Source organism: Capricornis sumatraensis, chromosome 4 (genome assembly GCF_032405125.1).
Source record: "Capricornis sumatraensis isolate serow.1 chromosome 4, serow.2, whole genome shotgun sequence".
Classification (NCBI taxonomy): Eukaryota; Metazoa; Chordata; class Mammalia; order Artiodactyla; family Bovidae; genus Capricornis; species Capricornis sumatraensis.
This window is the reverse complement of record NC_091072.1, coordinates 6646060-6668454: the sequence shown is the minus strand read 5'-3', so window position 1 is coordinate 6668454 and position 22395 is coordinate 6646060. Positions and strand designations below refer to the sequence as shown.

General features: G+C 40.9%; 1 protein-coding gene across 4 annotated transcripts in view; it reads left to right on the top strand.

Annotated features, from left to right (window-relative positions):
- PSD3 (pleckstrin and Sec7 domain containing 3) overlaps window positions 1-22395 on the top strand; it is a 314418-nt gene that overhangs the window by 243574 nt on the left and 48449 nt on the right. For all 4 annotated transcript variants that reach the window (XM_068972089.1, XM_068972088.1, XM_068972087.1 and 1 more), the window contains one exon: window positions 9768-9838. In XM_068972089.1, the coding sequence (XP_068828190.1) occupies window positions 9768-9838 (71 nt within the window). The remainder of the gene's footprint in view (window positions 1-9767; window positions 9839-22395) is intronic.

Genomic DNA, 22395 nt, shown 5'->3' with positions numbered 1-22395 from the left:
GCAACTCAGGGATCGAACCCAGGTCTCCCACATTATGGGCAGATTCTTTACCAGCTGAGCTACCAGGGGAACCCAAGAATACTGGAGTAGGTAGTCTATCCCTTCTCCAGGGATCTTCCCAACCTAGAAATCGAACTGGGGGCTCCTGAATTGCTGGCCGATTCTTTACCAACTAAGCTATCAGGGAAGCCCAGCTGAGCACTGAAGAATTGATACTTTTGAACTGTGGATTCGGAGAAAACTATTGAAATTCCCTTGGACTACAAGGAGATCCAACCAGTCCATCCTAAAGGTAATCAGTCCTGAGTATTCACTGGAAGGACTGATGCTGAAGCTGAAGCTCCAATACTTTGCCCACCTGCTGTGCATACCTGATTCATTGGAAAAGACCCTGATGCTGGGAAAGATTGAAGGCGGGAGGAGAAGGGGATGACACAGGATGAGATGGCTGGATGGCATCACTGACTCGATGGACATGAGTTTGAGCAAGCTCTAGGAGTTGCTGATGGACAGGGAAGCCTTGCGTGCTGCAGTCCATGGGGTCGCAAAGAGTCAGACATGACGGAGCGATTAAAGTGACTGACTGAACACATAAACAGTACTTCTTATGGTGGTGCCTGAGGATATTTTATGAAGGGAAATTAGGGATTAACATAAAAGGATTACCCTTAACTTCACATAATGGTTTGTAGGGAGGGCTGTCATCCCTGAATTTATCTAAATCCTTTGCACACCCATCATGGAAAGCAAATCCCACCCCCAGCCCTGCCTGGGTGGACCTCCAGCTGCCTCAGTGACGTAGAGCAGAACTCTGTGTCAGCTTGCTTCCTGCCAAGGTAGCATATCTCTTCATGCTGTAAGAAAGATACTCTAAGAATTCTGCCCAGTTTTCAGATAGTCATTAGGGAATGAAACTTTAGAAATGTCGTGTACCTTTTTCAAATCTCATACAGATGTGTCCCAGTTGTACAGTGTAGGAAGGCTTTTACTGAGCATATCTTTGTCTCCAAGTTCAGCAAGGTACTAGATTTATTTTGGAATGGCCTCATTGGTATGCCATCATATATATGTGTGTGTATATATAAATATATATATGTATAAACTTTATTTTTTTTTAATTTTTACAATGTTGTCTTGGTTTCTTCCATGTGTGCAGTCAGTCCAGTTGTGTCTGACTCTTTTTGACTGCTTGGACTGTAGCCCACCAGGCTCCTCTGCCCATGGGATTTCCCAGGCAAGAATACTGGAGTGGGTTGCCACACCCTCCTCCAGGGGATCTTCCCGACCCAGGGATTGAACTTGAGTCTCCCGCGTCTCCTGCACTGCAGGTGTGTTCTTTGCCACTGAGCCACCCGGGAAGCACAGCAATGCAAATCGGCCATGATTATACATACATCCCCTCCCTCCCTATATTTTAAATGTATTTCTCTATTGCCATACGGAAATTAAAAATATTTTACGTTAAATTGTTACGTCCTTAAATTTCCCTTGTGTCCTAGCCTGGCAGGGCCTGCATTGTTATCCTTCAAGCCATAACTTAAGGAATTCTTTCTCAGCAATGTGGATATGGCTTACTGACCTCCTCTACTATTTGGGGGAAAAATGAAATTTTTGTCATTTTACTAGGGCAATGGAAGAACGTTTTTCAAGCCAACAGACAGGAAAGAAAGGTTAACTGTATTAAAAGAAAAGAACTCTACCTACTATGTCTTTCTATGCTTCTTAAGTCTGTCTGATATTAAACTTGAAGAAAAGAAAAAAGTAGGTAGTCAGGGAACCCGCAGTGAGGAGTGGTCAAAAACAGGCCGAGATTCTGATGCAAATAGAAACAATGGAGCAGTAAGATCTTAAGCGCAATCTGCTCCCAGTTGAGCTCAGAAGAAACTAGAGAACAGCATGCAGATAAAACCTCTGCATGAAGCTTACACCTTTTGGTGAATTAATAAAATAAAACAATAAATAAAAATACATAAATACATAATAATACATAATATAAAAATACATGAAAAACAAATAACTATGTACCATCATTAATCTTCACTGAATATTTCATTGCTTGGGAGTATTTCATACCTTCCTCTTCATGAAAAAAAGGGTGACAGCTGTGCTTTCGTTCTGAATTGTACATTTAACTGTTTTTAAAGATCACTGGTAATAACTGAAGCCAAAATATTGTTCACTGTACTTTGTATTTCCAAGAAGACTTATTCAAATATATAATAGAGATGAGATCAGGACATTAAGAAGAACTGGTTTATAATACTGAAGATTTAATGATAGTTCCACTACCACTTAGGTTTGGGACAACTGCCAGTTTCTCTTTTGCAGAAATGTGTAGTGTGTGTGTGTGTGTGTGTGTGAGTGTGTGAGAGAGAGAGAAAGAGAGAGATGTAGAATAATCAGAGGCCTGTTGACTTTTTTGTTTCTTGTATTAATTTGAATATCACCCCTGTATCTCAGCGTTAATCGAGTCGCTGTTGCTGAGTCTGGTTTGACCCGTCTTTCCCTGCACACAAACCAAAGTAAAAGTGAGCAGGGCACTGGGGCACCTGGTGGTACACGTTAGTGAAACCTCAGAGCCCATGTCTGCGAAATGAAGAATATGCAGCCGTGGGCTTCAGTTTTGGACCGTTTCCCCCACATCCAGTTTTGGAGCAGTGCTTGAAACAGTCGTGTTCTCAACAACGTCAGCCGCTGCTCTCGCTGCTGCTTGCAGTCGTTAGTGCTCTGCAGAGTGCTGGGCGAGTAGCGGCCAGAGCAGACGCAGGGCCCTGCCTCCGGTCCGAGCTTCATCGTGGTGAGCCCGGATGCCGTAAGGCGTCCGTGAGACCAGAGGACACACCTGACTCGCCCCCCACCCCCAGCCCCGTCCTGTCTTCTCCATCCCTGCCCACTGTGTTTATTTAACTGGGGTAGCAGGCCCGACCTTGCAAAGGATTGCCACCGGAAGTTTCCCCTGAATGTATCTGTAGAACATACTTCCTTGTCTAAACTGCGCTAATTGGCTGCTTTGAAATCCAAACACAGGTAGCCCGCTTGGTAGCTTCCTCCTCTCAGAACTGCAAATGTAGTTAATGGAAACCACAATGTAAAATAGAAGCAGGGAAACCTAACTGAAAGGATTGTTTGGATTGAATAGGACATCTACAGTGCTTGCCCGGTGCTCAGAGCACGTGGTGTGGCTACTGAGTTATCACTGCCGCCACCTCTCCCCGTCCAGGTCTTCGTCTTGACTGTGCACCTCTATCCACACTGTGGGCTTTTTCTCTCGTGTGGGTGGTTATAGTAGCCTCCTCACTGGTGTTCCGTGTTCTAGTATCGCTCATCCGGTCTGCACCTCTTATCTCCTTCAGTTCAGTTCAGTTCAGTCGCTCAGTTGTGTCCGACTCTTTGCAACCCCATGAATCGCAGCACACCAGGCCTCCCTGTCCATCACCAACTCCTGGAGTTCACTCAAACTCATGTCCATCAAGTCGGTGATGCCATCCAGCCATCTCATCCTCTGTTGGCCCCTTCTCCTCCTGCCCCCATTCCCTCCCAGCATCAGGGTCTTTTCCACTAAGTCAACTCTTCACATGAGGTGGCCAAGATATTGGAGTTTCAGCTTCGGCATCAGTCCTTCCAAAGAACACCCAGGGCTGATCTCCTTTAGAACGGACTGGTTGGATCTCCTTGCAGTCCAAGGGACTCTCAAGAGTCTTCTCCAGCACCACAGTTCAAAAGCATCCATTTATCGGCGCTCAGCTTTCTTCACAGTCCAACTCTCACATCCATACATGACCACTGGAAAAACCATAGCCTTGACTAGACAGACCTTTGTTGACAAAGTAATGTCTCTGCTTTTGAATATGCTATCTAGGTTGGTCATAACTTTCCTTCCAAGGAGTAAGTGTCTTTTAATTTCATGACTGCAATCACCATCTGCAGTGATTTTGGAGCCCCCAAAAATAAAGTCTGACACTGTTTCCACTGTTTCCCCATCTATTTCCCATGAAGTGATGAGACCAGATGCCATGATCTTCATTTTCTGAATGTTGAGCTTTAAGCCAATTTTTTCACTCTCTTCTTTCACTTTCATCAAGAGGCTTTTTAGTTCTTCTTCACTTTCTGCCATAAGAGTGGTGTCATCTGCATATCTGAGGTTATTGATATTTCTCCCAGCAATCTTGATTCCAGCTTGTGCTTCTCCCAGCCCAGCATTTCTCATCATGTACTCTGCATATAAGTTAAAGAAGCAGGGTGACAGTATACTGCCTTGACATACTCCTTTTCCTATTTGGAACCAGTCTGTTGTTCCATGTCCAGTTCTAACTGTTGCTTCCTGACCTGCATATAGGTTTCTCAAGAGGCAGATCAGGAGGTCTGGTATTCCCATCTCTTTCAGAATTTTCCACAGTTTATTGTGATCCACACAGTCAAAGGCTTTGGCATAGTCAATAAAACAGAAATAGATGTTTTTCTGGAACTCTCTTGCTTTTTCCATGATCCAGCAGATGTTGGCAATTTGATCTCTGGTTCCTCTGCCTTTTCTAAAACCAGCTTGAACATCTGGGAGTTCACAGTTCACGTATTGCTGAAGCCTGGCTTGGAGAATTTTGAGCATTACTTTACTAGCATGTGAGATGAATGCCATTGTGCGGTAGTTTGAGCATTCTTTGGCATTGCCTTTCTTCGGGATTGGAATGAAAACTGACCTTTTCCAGGCCTGTGGCCACTGCTGAGTTTTCCAAATTTGCTGGCACATTGAGTGCAGCACTTTCACAGCCTCACCTTTTAGGATTTGAAATAGCTCAACTGGAATTCCATCACCTCCACTTGCTTTGTTCACAGTGATGCTTTCTAAGGCCCACTTGACTTCACATTCCAGGATGTCTGGCTCTAGGTGAGTGATCACATCATCATGATTATCTTGGTCATGCAGATTTTTTTTGTATAGTTCTTCTGTGTATTCTTGCCACCTCTTCTTAATATCTTCTGCTTCTGTTAGGTCCATACCATTTCTATCCTTTATCGAGCCCATCTTTGCATGAACTGTTCCCTTGGTATCTCTAATTTTTTTGAAGAGATTTCTAGTCTTTCCCATTCTGTTGTTTTCCTCTATTTCTTTGCACTGATTGCTGAGGAAGGCTTTCTTTTATCTCCTTGCTATTCTTTGGAACTCTGCATTCAGATGCTTATATCTTTCCTTTTCTCCTTTGCTTTTCACTTCTCTTCTTTTCACAACTATTTGTAAGGCCTCCCTGGAGAGCCATTTTGCTTTTTTGCATTTCTTTTCCATGGGGATGGTCTTGATCCCTGTCTCCTGTACAATGTCACAAACCTTATCTCCTCATCCTGCTACAAATGAATTCTAGATTATAAAGTTTGTGAATAAATTCTTTAAATAAAGAACTAGAAAGTCCTTTTGCTGATATGATGGCCTAAGAATTCCAAAACTCGTACATTGTAAAACATCTAAATGTGATTGAAACATTTTTAAACACCTTTTAAACCAGTAGATGAGCCAGTAACAACGACGCGGGAATGAATACAGATCTAGCAGGTGAGCTACCCCTGGGGCGGCTGAGCCCTCAGGGCATCCGTGGGTCTGGGTGCTCCAGGAGGACTGGAGGTGAAAGCCGCAGCTTGTAGTACAGAGGACAGAAGGATTGGGAGTGGGAACCTGCCGACGGGGTAGACTGCAAAGTCAGCGTAGCAGAAGTTTCAGTAGAGGAGACAGTGGAGAGACTGTGTTCAACATATGATCACTGCAAGTGTTTGGAGATGATAAATGGGAAGCCCAAGCAAGCTGAACCTACACGTGACAGGAAGTAATATCTTCATAGGAAAAAGTTAATTGTCCACCTACAATTTTTAATGAAAGAAAGACATTTTTATATGAAACATAAAAAATATTTACCACCAAAAGACTCTCACTAAAAGAACTTCTAAGTGTAGGTTCCAAGAGGTAGGTGAAAATGGCCTCCAAAACCACCCCGAGACACAGAAGTAACAGATGACGGTGACAGTAAACGTGAAGTGAAATCTAAAGAGACGGTGGCCGTTCGTGGAAAATGTCTATTAAGGTAGCCTTAAACAAAAGCAATAGACCCTGTTTTCATGTTAGGCTGGAGGCAGTTGGTCAGAGTTAAAATATGCCACGATCCTCTTATTTTCGAGAAGGAAAGCGGTCTTTGGACTCCAAGTATGCATGTTAGAAATAGCCTTGAAAGCATAGACTAGTGCACAAAGTATCTTTTGATCAAGTTCAGCACACACCTTTTCACAGTAGGCACCCAACTATTTGTTAAAATACATCTGCCGACTGTCTTGGTGTTGGAGTCCATCAGTAGGATTCATCCAGGGCCCAGCCAGTAACCCCACTCATTCCTCCCACCATGTTCATTCCAAAATGAGTTACGACTCTTTCCCCAGGCTTCTGCACTTAATGATATGCGTGTTGTGAAATCAGATTTAACTCTTCTGCGGTCGTCATCTTGAGGAACAGTGCTCCTTGTGAGGATGTGAAGCCATAGCCACACTCTGTGTGTGTGTGTGTGGGGGGGGGGGGGCTTTACAATCAGGGCCACTGAGGCTGCTTCTAAGCCTTTCCAGCCTGATCTCATGCACCGTGGCCCCTTTCTTCCCTGAATTCCACCCATTTGCACCCATACTGTTCCAACTGTAAAATGGAAATAATAATAGTGTCTTATTCTTAGCATTGTGGTGTGGACTGAACAACTACGTTATAACTGACCAAAAACAGGGTTAAGTTTTAAACCTCTGTGGGTACTGGAAAAGTAGAACATGGAACTCAGGGTTACTGCTCCCTGACTTAGCATCTGTCACCCCCAGGTGACTTTAGATCACAGTTTAGCTGGGATCCATTTCTGATCGGCTTAGTGTGGTAATGGTGAAGACCTGTTAAAAGTTTTCGTGAGCAGGTACATGAATTTGGAACCAAACTGGTGCACTAGACCCACACTGGGTCCTAACCCAGATGGAGACTCCTTGTCTCCATCAAAGAGGTTCTTTATCTGCTTGGGTTCGCACAGCCGTTAGGACGTTAGGACAGCTGTTGGGACAGCACAGGCTTTATTCAACGGTCAAAGAATGGAAAGAAGCCAGAACTCGGCGAGCAAACCAACTTCTCAACCCCATTCAGGCAGATATGATGTATATAGGAGAGTTGAGGTTAAAGGTAAGACTGGAAAGAGAGGGAGGAGTATTCATAAACAGGGGTGTGGTTTGTATCCCAACCTGATGCAGCCCTCCTTTTCTGTCCTTGTAAGGGCTTTGCAATGGTTGTTGCTGTTAAGTCTTTCAGTCGTGTCCAGCTCTTTACGACCCCATGGACTGCAGCACGCCAGGCTTCCCTGTCCATCACCACCTTCCAGAGCTTGCTCAAATTCACGTCCATTGAGTCGCTGATGCCATCCAACCATCTCGTCCTCTGTTGACCCTTCTCCTCCTGCCTTCAATCTTTCCCAGCATCAGGGTCTTTTCTAATTGCAGTTGTTGTCATGGCGATTGTCAACTGTCCTGGGGCCAGTGGGTGTGTCATTTAGCTAATATGGCTCAAAGTCACTGGAAGTCAAATCTTCCACCATCTTGGGTTTACTTGGTTCTAACCAGTTCTGAAACTTAGATGAGAAGAGTTGGTTTCCATTTGAGGGGAGGGGCAGAGGTCTGATTCTAGGGCCACAACCTTAGTAACAGATTAATAGATTTCTACCTGAAAAGCAGAAAAATTGATTTGTAAATCTTTGAATGGAAGGAATCTCAAAATGCCACTAAATTAGTTTTAGGGCTTTGGGAACAGCCTTTCAAATCCAGGCCCTCCATTCTTCCTGTAGAAAACAGAAGGGTTTGTCTGAGTTCTTTTCCAACATTAAGCCAGTGTTTTATTTTAAGTTATATGAATTATCCACATTTTAAAATGAAGCTGCTGAGGTCCTGAGAGGCTGGGGGACTGGTCAGGAGTGATCAAGGGAGGGCTGGTGGGTGAGAGGAGAGGTCTGAGACAAGGGCCATGGACCAGCTGGTCGGCCTTCCAGCCCGACGGCCCAGCACACCAGCCACCTCTCTCCTGCACCACAGCAGCTCCTGCAACCAGCGGCCGCTTCCGGGCGCGCTGCTCTCACATGGCCCAGGTCAGAACCTGACGTCTGTTAACAGTGCACCCAGCTGTTACTTCATGTATACGTAGAGTGATCTGTGGCTTTTTTTATAGTAGCCACTCTTTTTCCTTTATAAAGAAGATTATGGTATACATTTTTTGATCATTTATTTTTGAGTGCACATTTTTAAACCTTACATGGTGGAGACATATGGGATGATTTTTTTTTTTTTAATTTCCCCTGGAAACCTGCAGAGCGGATGTTTTGAGTCCTTTTTTTTTTTTTTTTAATTTTGCCAGGTGGATATCTCAGTATGGTATTGGCAGGAGCACCTGTATTCTGTAGGTGGCTGTTCACCTGGTTTCCAAGCTTAAGGTTTCTTCAGTCAAAGGACATTTAAAAGATATGGTTGAAAATAATGTGCTTTCTGATTTATTCACCATCCAGGTTAAAGGCAGTCAAATATTTGATAACAGAATAAGAATAAATGCCCTTCCTACATGTTGAGTAGACACGTTTAGAGAAATGTAATAACCTTAGAGAAAAGGTAATAACCTTTTCTGGTTACAGATTTTAATTTTATTAAGATTAAGAATGAATAGTAAACTGTTTTGCTAATCTGTGCTTTTACTTTAGGATAATCTGTAAAGTTTTATGTAAGTCAATACAGAAATTCTACTTTATAGTCCAGGAAAATACAAAGATGGGGATTGTAAGGACTTCTGGAAGAACATTCGCTTGGAGAATTTTTATAAAGGTGCCTCATGTCTGCCTTGCATCATACTAGGTTCTGTGAATTCTGAAGATGAAGGATCTTGTTCTCAGGTTATTCACAGCCTACTCAGAGACATTTAGACAAAAAAAAAAAAACCATGTTATAGTGTGGCAGCACCTGCTGGAGGGGTCTTACAGGTTACCACAGGAGTAATAATTAAAGTTACAATTGGGCTGGTGGATGTGTGGGAGAAAGGCCAGGAGTCCTTTTGTATTCTGAGACTTTTTTCTTATGGCTCAGAAACTCTGATGAAGCCTTGAAGGCGCTGGTTCATGAGCCCTTAGATTAACATGTATTTACAACATGCCACTTGCTTTTCCAGTCGTTAAGTTATCTCTACCGGAGTACGAACCGCAAAGCCTTACCACCTGGGTTCAGATTCCTACTTCTCTTCCTAGTCATGTGATCATGAGCAGGTTACTTCTCTGTGCTTCAGTTTCATAGAAAGACAAGAATAATAGTACCTACCTCACAGGGCTATTGTGAGGATTAAATGAAATAATACTGCCTGTTATACAATGAGGCTCAAGAAAATTTTAGTTATTATTAGTTTCGTGCATGGACGCTAAGTCGCTAACAGTCATGTCTGGCTCTTTGGGACCCTATGGACTGCAGCCCGACAGGCTCCTCTGTCCATGGAATTTTCCAGGCAAGAATACTGAAGTGGGTTGCCATCTCTTTCTCCAGGGGACCTTCCCAACCCGGAGCTTGAACCTGAGTCTCCTGCAGCTTCTGCATTGCAGACAAATTCTTCACCACTGAGCCATGTTAGTCTCCGTAGCAAATAAACCAGGAGCGTTGGAGAACAGTTACCACATTGATGTTTCAGGTTCTGTTTTTAAAATGCAAATTTCTGTCAAATTAAATTTTCCCCGTTTGTTTTCCTTTTCTAGCTCCAAGAGGCAAGCGAGGATGGAAGACCTTTTATGCTGTACTAAAGGGAACAGTGCTTTACCTGCAAAAGGTAAAAGTAGATACTTACAAAAGGAAGCCCACAGAGCTTAGTGGAGTGATATTTAGACAAGTTACCTAGAAAATAGTCACTTTGTACAAAGAGGCCACATCAAACAGAAAGGCTGTTTAATTGATGTCTAAACTGTTTTTTAGATTTTTTTTTTGTTTCTGGTGAAAAAAGTTGTTTTGGAAATTATTTATTTATATGTGTGTATATATTACATTTTATAAATATAAAAGATTATATACATGTATATATGAGTGTGTGTGATCAGAGGAAATGGATGAGCTGTGTTCTAATACATTCAATTAGAAATGTTGAATATAAGTTGATACATTAGACTTCATATTGTCTGTTCAGGTACAGGCTGTGGTAACACTTGTTTCAATGGATATTTATAATATGAAGTTATACCCCTTACATCCCTATTTAGTTATTTATCTTCGTTTGGATCCTACCTAAATCTAGAAACACATTTTCATTCAAGCCCTGATATTTAACAATGCAAGCGTATTCCACTTACCTGGGTAAGTGTTTGACCAGACCATTTCCTGGCAGGATCATTTCTGCTAGTCCCCAGATCTGGAAGTTAGTTTGGTATCCAGTTGGCATGTTCTGGCCTCTGCAGGGTAGTCCCTGGAGCCCATCCTTGCTAGTTCTGTGTGTGGAGGTGGGGAAGTCGAGTCTTGACCCGGAGAAGGTGCATGCCCTCCCAGGGCCCAGCCGGACTCTAGCTCCGCAGTAAAGGGAGGCTCGGAAGTGTGACAATACTGCCCTCAGTGGTGACTGTTAGGAAATATTTTTTCTTTTTAATGTGATTTAAAAAAAACATAACATGAGATCTCCCTCAATCAAATTTTAAGTTAATAGTGCAGTGTTCTTAACTTTATAAGCACCGTGTCGCGCAGTAGGTCTCTAGGCATTTTCCATCTTGCCTGATGAACACCACCAATGAATGGCCCCTGGCAGCCACCGTCCTACTCTCCATTCTGTAAGTTTGACTCCCTCAGATGCTTTATGTAAGTAGCACCAAGCTGTGTTCATCCATGACTGGCTGATTTCCCCTAACACAACGTCCTAAATGTCCAGCCGGCACGTGACGGGATTTTCCTCTTTTTTGCGACGAGCAGCGTTCCGTTGCTCCCTTCCTCTCCTTTTTCTGTACATCGTCCGTAGCTGTTTATGTTGTTCCCACCTCTCAGTTACTGTGAGCAGTGCTTCAGAGACCATGGTGTACAGATGTCTCCTTGAGATCCTGATTTCAGTTCCCAGAAGTGGAGTTTCTGGGTCGGGTGGTAGCCCTACTTTAAATGTTTCTAGGAACCTCTGTGCTGTTTTCCGTAGCAGTTGAACCATTTTAAATTTATACCAGCGATGCCCAGGAGTTGCAGTTTCTCCACATGCATTTCAACATGTGTTATTTTTAAAACACTTTGTTTAACAATGGCTATCCTGACGAGTGTGAAAGGATACTTGATCGTGATTTACACTAATCCTAATGATTAGTGGGGTTGAGCATTTTTTTCATATCCCTATTGACCATATATGTGTTGTCTGTTCAGATCCTTTGACCATATTTTAATCAGGTCATTTGGTTTTTTGTTATTGAGTCATAGGAATTCCTTACATATTTTGAACATTAATTCCGTATCATATATATGGTTTTCAGGCATTTTCTCCCATTCCATAGGTGGCCTTTTCACTCTCTCGTTTGTTTCTCATTTGTTTGTTAGGGTTAGGGTTGGGTTTAGGGTTAGGGTTAGTTGTGCAGAAGGTTTTTAATTCTATGTGTTCCTTTTCTCTATTTTTGCTTTTGTTGCCTGTTGTTTTGGGGTCATATACCAGAAATCATTGCCAATATCAATGCCAAGAAACTTTTCCCCTGTGTTGTCTTCCAGGAGTTTCTAAAGGTATTAAGCATTTAACTTCACGATGAGTTCCCTGTTGTGTGTGGTGTATGTTAAGGATGAACTTGCATTCTTTTTCACATGGATACCCAGTTTTCCTGGGACTGTTTGTTGAATAGACTCTCTTTTCTCCTTGGTGTGCTTTTGGGACCCTTTGGAAGATCAGTTGATGGCACTGTTTCTGGACTCTCTATTCTGTTACAGTGGCCTACATGTATGTCTTTATACCACTACTGTAAGTTTTTATTATTATAGCTTTGTAATACGTTTTGAAGTCAGGGAGTATGAGGATTCTAAATTTGTTGTTCTTTCTCAAGACTGAGTATTTAGGATCTTTATAGCTCCATATCAATGTTAATGTAAATTTTGCAGTTTCTTCAAAAACTACCATTGGGATTTTGATAAGGATTGCATTGAATCTGTAGATGACTTTGGATAGTATAGGCATTTTGACAATATTCAGTCTTCCAATCCATGAACATGGGATGTCTTTCCATTTATTTTTGTCTTTATATTCTCTCAACAATGTTTTGTATCTTTTATTCTCTAAGTTTTTCACTTCCTTCATTATGTTTATTCCTAAAGTATTTTATTGTTTTTGATGCTGTTATAAATGGAATTGTTTTCTTAACTTCCTTTTTACATTGTTCATTGTTAGTTTACAGAAGTACAGTTGTTTTTTGTATCCTACAACTTCATTGAATTCATTTATTTCTAACAGTTCTTTTGTAGAATCTTTGGAGTTTTCTGTATTTAAAGTCATGGAATCTGTAAACAAAGATAATTTTACTTTTTCCTTTCCAATTTGGATGCCTTTAAGTTTTTTTCTTCTCTGATGGTGGTGGCTGTATTAAATAGAAGTGCCAAGAGTGGGCATTTTTGCCTTTTTCTTTTATTAGAGGAAAAGCCTTCAGTTTTTTGCCATTTCAAATATGATGTTAGCTGTGGACTTTTTATATATGGTCTTTATCATAGTGAAGTAATTTATTTTTAATCCTAGTTTGTTGAATGTTTTTTACCATGTGAAAGGTTGTTGAATTTTTATTAAATGCTTTTTCTGTATCTATGGAGATGATCATGAGATTTGAACATTTATTATGTCAGTGTGATTTATCACACTGATTGATTTTCATAAGTTGGAGCATCCTTGCATTCCAGAGGTAAATCCCACTTGGTCATGATGTATGCCTCTCATAATATGATGTTGGATTTGGTTTGCTGATATTTTGTTGAGAATTTTTGAATTTATATTCATTAGGGATATTGAATTCTAGTTTTCTTTTCTTGTAGTATCTTTTTCTGGTTTCTATATCACGCTAATGCTGGCCTCATGAAATGATTTTAGAAGTTTTTCTCTGCTTAAATGTTTTTTGAAGAATTTGAAGAAGATTGGTTTTAATTTAAATTGGTCCCATTTTAAAAGTTGGATAGAATTTATTGTGAAGCTGAATGGTCCTAAACTTTTCTTTGTTGGCAGGTTTTTGATTACTGATTAAATCTACATGCTTGTTTTAGTTCCACTCCGATTTTTATTTATTCATGATTCAGTTTTGGCAAATCATGTGTTTCCAGGGATTTATCCATTTCTTCTAGATTGTCCAGTTTGTTGGTATGTAATTGTTCATAGTTGTTTCTTATGTTTTTGCTTCTCTGATGCTAGTTGTAATGTCTCATTTTTCATTTCTTATTTTAAAGGATTGTCATTTTTATTGTTATTATGAAAAAAAAACCCTCTTAATTTCATTGATTTTTTTCCCCCTCTTTTGTTTTCTAGTCTCTATTTCATTTATTTCTGTAATAATCTCTTTTTTGAGGGAAATGAATTTTATTTAGCTGCTGGTATTTTGAAGATTTACTCTTTTTCTACAAAAATGTTTTTAAGACAATTTCATTAAGATGGACACACTTGAAGTATGATACTAAAATTAGTGTTTTCACATCTAAGACATTATTTGTAAATCAATAAAAATTACCACTATTTAATGTTTTTATTTTAACACAAAAAGATAGGTTTTTGTTTTTAAGACAAGTTATCTCAAATGCATGTTTTAAAAATATAGTTCTACTTTATGCCAAACTTGAAATTTTTAGTAAAAATTAGCTTAATGATCAGTATCCCAGCTTATTATGTCTTCATAATTTGATTCTGTGGTGCAAGATGTTGATTATTTTTTTAATGTTATGTTGCAATGAATCCTTTATGTGTATAAAGTCCCCTTGGTAACAAGGGCTACAGTGAAGCTATGTAAACTCCCTAATGATGGTATCTGTGTCATCGTATTTGGCACCAATGTTTTATAGAAAGGGCTCTGAGCAACTTTGACAAATATTGGTTGCTGTCCTGATTTTTTTTTTTTTTTTGCAGTTCTCCCACTTACTGTTTTTCTTTTGTTTGTTTGTTTTATTTAAATATAGTTGACCTACAGCACTATGTTAGTTTCTAGTGTTCAATAGAGTGAGTTGATACTTTCTGTATATTACAGAATGAGCGCCACAATAAGTCTAGTTTCTGTCACCCTGTAAAGTTATCATGTTTTATTGACTGTATTCCCCTTGCTGTACGTTTGATCTTCGTGACTCGTTTATTCGGTAACAAGGTGTTACCCTCTTAATCTCCCCTCCACCCTTTGTCCCTCTGGCAACCACTGGTTTGCCGTCTGCAGCTGTGACTCTCTTTCTGCTTTGTGATGTTGGTTTTGTTTTTTAGATTGTACATGCAAGTGAAATCATTTGTCTTAAATATTTCAGTTAGCATAATAGCCTCTAGGTCCATGCATATTGCCACAAATGGCAAGATTCCATTCTTTTCTACTGCTTGGTAATATTCTGTCATGCATGTTGTTAGGCATGCCACCTTCATCTGTCAGCGCACATGTAGGCTGCTTTCATATCTTGGCTATTGTAAATAATGCTACAGTGAATCTAGACGGGCATGAATCATTTTGAAATAGACTTTTTGTTTTCTTCAGAAAATTATCCAGAGATAGAATTGCTGGATCTTATGATCATTCTAATTTTTAAATTTTGAGGAATGTCTGTACTGTTTTTCATAGAGGCTGCACCAGTTTACATTCCCACTAGCAGTGCCCAAGGATTCCCATCTCCACACGCTTGCCAACACATATTCGTTGTCTTTTGGATTACAGCCATTCTGACAGGTATGAGGTAATATCTCATTGTGATCTTGATTTGCATTTCCTTGATGATTAGTGATGCTGAGCGTCTTTTCATCCATCTGTTGGCCATCTGTATATCTTCTTTAGAAAATGTCTTTTTAAACCTTTGCTCATAATTCAGTCAGTTTGTTGTTTTATTTTGTTCTGATGTTGGGTTATATGGAATCTTTGTATATTTAGGGTATTAACTCCTTATCAGAGACTATTGCTTCAGAGATCTTTTGTCGTTCTTTTTTGTTCCTTTTTCTTCTTTTGCTTTCTTCCCTTGTGATTTGATGACTACTTTTGTGTTATGCTTAGAGTCATTTCTTTTTTGTGTGCATATATCTGTTACAGATTTCTGCCTTGCAGTTACCATGGTCATATAAAACATGTACATTTGCGTTTGTGTGTGTGTGTATGTTTGTTTTAAATTAGTGATCACTCAAGTTTGAATATATTCCAACAGACCTGCAGTTTTAGTCACCTCTCACCACGTTTAATGTTTTAGACATCATTCCACATCTTTTCGTGCGTGACTCCCTCAACTACTTCCTGTGGGTGTAGATGATTTTACCGCCTTTTCTTTTAGCATTCCTGCTAGTTTTTTAACTGCTTGGTCTACTGCCTTTGCTATCTGTTTGCTTTTACCAATGAGAATTTTCCTTTCATAAGTTTCCTATGAAACTCAGGTTTTCTTTTTCACTTTAAAAATCTGTCTGAGATTTAAAGCCAGTTAAGTGGTGATGAACTGTTTAACTTTGTTTGTCTGTAAAAGTCTTTCTCTCTCCTTCAAATCTAAATGATGCCCTAAAATATCCTTGGTTGTAGGGTGTTCTCTTTCTCCCCTTCCATTACTTTAATTATCTCATGCCACTTCCTTCTGGCCTGCAAAGTTTCTGATGTAAAATCAGCTGATAGTCTTATGGGAGTTCCTTGATACATAACTGGTAGCTTGTCTCTCTCTGATTTTAAGAATCTCCCTGTATCTTTCATCCTTGCCGTTTTAATTATGATGCTTCTTGATGTGTTTAGGTAGGTTGGTTACACTTCTTAATCTTAGAGAAGGGCCTTATTTAGGAGATGTTCTTTGGGGCTCAGCAGCATACTCCTCTCGTCATGAGAGCTGTGTGCTCTAGGGGTACCCGCTCTGTGAGCTGTTGGGCCCTTCTTTAGTCGCAGAGTCGGGTACTGTGGGCGGACTGGAAGGCAGGGCTACCCCTGGCCTGGTTGGCTGCCAGCCCTGCCTTCTGTGGTGGCTGCCTAACTGCTGGTTTGTGTGGCCAGTCCCCAGTGCAGCTGGCTGGAGGGCTCGGAGGTGGTCCTAGGGGTTAGTAACATCAGCCTGCTGGTGGTGGGGCTGGATCTCAGGGTGGCTGGCTATGGGACCTGGGTGGCCTGATTTTTTGTGCTAATCTTAATGTTTCCTTCCTTCTACTAATTTGGGCTTAGTTTGTTCTTTTTTTAAACTTCTTGACATGTAAATTTAGGTTGTTTGTTTTTTTAATCTATGAAGTTGCTTGTACTATAATCTCATAAATTTTGTTACGTTGTGTTTTCATTTACCTTTGTCTCAAGATATTTTCTGATTTCTCTTATGATTTCTTTTTTGACCCATTGATTATTCAAGAATATATTGTTTAATTTCCACATACTTGTAATTGTGCTGTTTTCTTTCAACTATTAATTTCTAGTGTCATCCTGCTGTGATTAGAACACACTTGGTATGATGTCAGGTGTCTTAAATTTGTTGAGGCTTGTTTTATAAGCTAACTTGTAATCTGTTCAGGAGAATGTGCTGTGTGCACTTTGAAAGAACTTGTATTCTGCTGCTCTTGGATGCTTTGTTCTTCATATGTCTTTGAGGTCCCTTTTGTCTACAGTGTTTATTTTATTCTTTGTGTCCTTGTTCATCTTATGTTTGGATTTTCTGCCTACTATTGAGAAATTCCCCAATATTATCGTATTGCTATCATTTTCTCCCTTCAGTTCTGCCCGTATACGCTTCATATATTTGTGTGTGCTGGTATTAGGTGTATATGTACTTTTAATTATTACAGCTTCCTGGTGATTTGATCCTTTTATCATTATATAATAAACTTCTTTGTCTTTTTTGCAGTTTTGTCTCTAATGTATGGCTGTCTTTTGGTTACATTGTGCATGAATATCCTTTTCCATTTCTTAATTTTCAGCCTATAAGTACCTTTAAGCGTAAAGTGAGTGTTACAGACAGCAAACAGTTGGATCTTTTTTTCTTCTTTTAATCCATTCAGAGACTCTGTATTGATTAGGGAATTTAGTTCATTTACAGTTAAAGTAATTATTGATGCAGAAGTACTTACTATTAGCATTTTGTAAATTGTTTTCTCTTTCATAGCTTTTTAGACAGTTTTCCTTTGTTATTCTCTCCCTTTGTGTTTTGTTGATATTTTATAAAAGCATAACTTGATTGCTTTCTCACCTTCTTTCGTGTGTCATCCATTGGTAGTGTCTTTGTGGTTACCATGAGTCTTATGTAGCACAGGTTATAGTTCTAAGTCATCCTTTATAAGCTGATAACAACTTAACTTTAATCACATATAGGAACTCTACACTTTTCTTTTCCGTCCTCACACATAATTTATCTTGGTGTGAGAGTGTATTTCTTTTTATATTGTGTATCTACTAGCAGGTTTTGTATTTACAGTTGCTCTTATACTTTCCTATTGTAGCGTTCGTGCTACAGTTAGATGTGACTTGCTCACTGCTCCTACCGTATTTCATTATCCAGTCTGTGTCTGTGTTTACCTTTACCAGTGAGATTTATGTTTTATCTTCTTTGCTTATATTTCCAGTGCTGCTGCTTCGTTTCCTTTCACTTCAGTCTTTTGTCTTCGTTACACTTTCTGTAAGTCAGATCTAGCAGTGACGCATCCCTCAGATTTTGCTCACCTGGGAAATTCTCCGTCTGTCTCTCCCTTTTAAAGGAGTCGTTTGCTGGGCACCGTGTTCTTGGTTTACAGGCCTTCCGTCTCCACCCACCAGCTTTCTGAGTCTGTCCTCCTCCTCGCCTCTGCTTGTCTGCAGGGTGTCTGCTGAGCAGCCCTACGACCCTCTTGAGAACTTCCCTTGAATATGACAAGTCTCTCTTTTCTTGCTGATTTGAAAACTCTGTCCTCACTTTCTCCTTGACAGTTCGATGGCAGTGTGTCTTTGTGCAGATCTGTGGGTGAGGGTGTCTTAGCTTGAGACTGTTGGACTCCTGGGATCTGGATGTCCATCCGATTTGCTGAGCGTTTGACCACTGTTTCTTTCAGGATGCTCTCTGCTGGTTAGTTTTCCTCTCCCCCTTCGGGGACTCTGCTAATAGGTATTTTGTCTGGCTGATAGTGTCCTGTAAATCTCTTAGGCTGCTTTTACTCTTTTATGATTTTTTTCCCATTTGTTCCTCTGACTGCCTAATTCCAGTCTTTCTGTCTTCATTTACTGATTCTTTCTTCTGTGTGGAAGTCTGCTGATGAATGATTCCCGTGAATTTTTCAGTGTGTCATCGTATGCTTTAGGCTGAAATTTTCTGTTTTAGATTTTTAAATATTTTCTTTGTTGATATTCTCATTTTGTTCATGCATCATTTTCTTGAGCCAATTGAGACTCTTTATGATGGTTATTTTTAATTTTTTATCAGATACATTATATACCTTTCTTTTTTACAGTCAGTTTCTGGAGATTTATTTTGTTCCTTTCATTGGGCCTGGACAATGATTGGGTAATATCCAAATGACTGGACATGTTGACAATCCTTGGACAATGATTTACTTTTTCTTTTACTCTACTTATTAACAGAAACATTTTAAAATTAAAAGTTCTTCAGAAGCCTATTTTTTGGTCAGTCTAGTATCTGATGACTATGAAATTGAAAGTCAAATGGTTTTATGTTTTCCTCTTTACAGAATTTGCAAAAACATTCATTTGCAATTGCTTACAGTATTTTCCATTAAATAGGTTTATCATAATTTAATTTTTCCTATTTTCAAACATACCCTCATTTCAGCTTTTTACAGTTATAAAGATGTACTGTGCACATCTCTGTTTATTTCTTAAAAATAGATTCTTGGAAGTATCATTGGTCACAGGGACAAGTGGGAACTGTTTGAGATTATTGAAACCTATTGCTAAATTAACTTCAAGGACTACTGAACAGCTTCCTCTCTCAAAGTAATTTCTGACAATATCTGTCCCAACACAGCCTTTCCTCACTGCAGTAATTATTAGCATTTGGATATTTAAACATAAAGGCCTCATTTGTTTTAGGCTTTTTATTTTCAGTGCACAAACACATGCCCTTACACACTTGCCACACTCCAAAGCTGCCTTTCCACACTTGTGTTTCACTGGGGAAGAAAATACACTTGAAATCATGTCGGCAATACTGAGTTGGGCGGCAGCCTATGAGAGGGCATCCACATTTGCACTGTTGAGATAATAACCTGCTTGGGATGGAAACAGAAGTGTTGGGGGGGACATATGTGATTTATTTTCATTTTAAACATTTCAAAATGTTATCATAATGACCTATATAATAAAATTGAAAGCATTATTCTTTTTTCAGACCACTCTTTCTTAGGAGTCACCCAGATCAATATTTAAAAGGACCTTGACTGTCCTATATCAACATTTTACATACCACCAGAGCAGCTTTGTAAGGAGCACTGTTACAATTCTCTTCTATGGGCACTTTTATCCAATGTCTAGATTGAGAACTATGTCTAATATTAACAAAATCTTTTGTTTTCTTCCTTTTGGGATAGGTTAGCTGAGGAATATTAGACTATGGGATACTTCACCTTGGACTAGAGCTCTTTTCGTGGTTAAGTTCCCTTGCAAAGATAGGTATGGAGACAGCTGAAACCCAAAGATTGTAAAGAAAGTAATCTGGGACATCCTTCTAAAAGGTACCCATTACTTGGCGGGATCAAACAGCTGGAGGAATGGAGACTCTGATGTTAGGTGATTATTCATGTTCTTAGGGGGCCGGATATCTTTGTCTTCATTTCCCTATGGACCCAGCACGGCTTCTAATTTATAAGTCAACTGCTTTGGCCTTTGCCAAACCACCATGTGCATACATGCTGGGCCCACACTGGTCCTTTCAGCTAGATTTGTCTCTGCAGGGAATGGCCCTTTGAAATTAAATTTCACATATCACAGCTGTTTCCCCAGCATCAATCCTATTCTCTTGGCTTACTTTGTCATTTTCTCTAAAACCTCTATGAGGGGCCGAGTTGTCTTTGGCAAAATCATTTCATTGAATACCTAGTCACAGGATTTCCACCCACTCCATCCCAGGGTGAGCCTGGGAAGAGAGGAAAACATTCTTGCATTCAGCCTTTGACAGAGGTGATGCACAGAGAGAGGCTGTTTCCAAGTCAACAGCTCTGCCTTTCTCGTTGTCCTCTCCCTCGAATAAGGGAATTGAATTGTTTGACTCGTCCAGACATCAAAGAGAAAGGGCTATATGTTGACAAGGAACTGACTTTGTGAATTCGGAAGTGTCAACATCAGTTGGATTAAAGCTACAGAAGTAGGTTGCACCTCCATATTGATGGTGCCTCTGGAGTGTGGCAGATGGGCACTTAGGGAAAACTGGGTGAGGTTCCTCTCGTAAAGTGGAAAAGGGGACCCAGAGGCAATGATGCGTTCGTTCAGGAGCGTGCGGGTCGCGTTGTGGTCTCCTCTCAGGCTGCACTCTGTGCTCAGACGGAAAGTAACGTGAGAAAGGGCACCCTATCCTGTATCCAGGCCGAACTCCCTTCTTGTTGTTGTGAGTGCTCTTTGAAAGAAAAGGAGGGGCTGAAAAAATGTGACAAGTGTTTAAAGTCTCATCATAGCAGTGATCTAATATCTGTTCCCAGAACTTTGCACAGATCCTAGAGCCTAGCCTAATGGTAATGGTTCCACTCATCAACCTGTGGAAGCGTCATCATAGTAGGCTATGTTCTTGGATGGATATATCTGCTCTGGTGTTTTATTAGTTTCTTCCTAACTTGTAAGATTAAAAAAAAAAAAAAAAAAGAGGCTATGCCAATGTGAAGACCCAGTGGGCCTCTACATGTGGAAATGCCAAGCACTGTAAGGTTAACAGGGAGCTGTCTGCTGTCCACTGCCCCAGGGGGAACCCGCAGGACACTCAGCTGCCTGCCAGCATCAGCGTGCGCCAGCTCCTAGACCTCTCCCTCTTCAAATTACCTCCAGAGGGTACACTGTATTGGAGGCTCCACACTGGTACCGCGTGTGTCTGACAAGGGGCTCCTCTCATCCCGTTGCTGGCTAATCCTGAACCTTGCTGGAGGCCTGACCTGCTAGCATGGGGTGGCAGATGCTGCACAGAAAGAAAGTCACATGATCACAGGGTAATCGGGGGTTTGCACAGTTTGGGGGTTATGTCTTCACACAGCCGTTTAGAGCTTGGTACTCTGCTAAATGCTGCACTTCCAGCGATGACGAAGATACAGTCTCTGCCACACAGAACCCACAGAGCAAGACAAGGAATGGCGAAATTGAACCTTCACCTTCGAACAGTGTATAAACTAAGAGAGGAATGCAGAGTCTCACCAAATAAGGCCCCTGATCACGCTTGCAAAGGTCAGAGAGTGCCTCCCTGAGGAGTTAACACACCTTGAACCCACCATACCTCAGTGATGATCAGGCATTTGCCAGGCAGGCAAGGTTAAAGAAAAAGGAAGTGGGGGGGGTGGGGGGCAGGGGCACATTTTTAACCAGTGGAAGGGGAATAATAGTTTGGGGAGACTTGGCGTGGTCCGAGAAGGGCAAAAACAGCTTTTTTAAGATGACTTTTTAAACATGGACCATTTTTAAAGTCTTTATTGAATTTGTTTCAGTATTTCTCCTGCTTTATGTTTCGGTTCTTTGGCCTCAAGGCATGTAGGATCTTAGCTCGCCCACCAGGAATCATACCTCCAGCCCCTGCATTGGAAGGCAGAGTCTTAACCACTGGACCAGTAGGGTGGTCCCAAAACAGCTTTGGACATTTGTCTCACAGGCTGGACAAGAGGGTAGCCAGGAGTAGAAATATAATGAAAAGTTATGTTTCAAGTAGCTAGTGAATCATGAAGGTGAAAGAAATGGTGTCATGGTTCAGTTTGTGAACTGTCTGTTTTACCAAAGAAGCAGTTTTCTCCCCCAGGAGAATGCCATGCCCTTTGAGGGTGAGCTATGTGCTGCCCTCCCCAACACCCAGGCCCCCAAAGGATCCAGACAGTGCCCCGCTGTGTGCCAGCTAGTCCCCCTCGCAGGACCCGCTGGGTGACTGTGCTCCCAGGAGGCATGGTGCTCTTCCATGTAACCTGGGATTCAAGTACAGCTGAGAAGACAGCTCACCCCTTCCTCTCCTTACCTCCTGTAGCTGCTTCTCTGTAATCTGGATGAAAGATTATGAAAAAAAGGCATATTTTCCTCCAGCCCCAGACTGGTTTGGTTCAGCATGGCAGAGTCTCGCTCAGCCTGG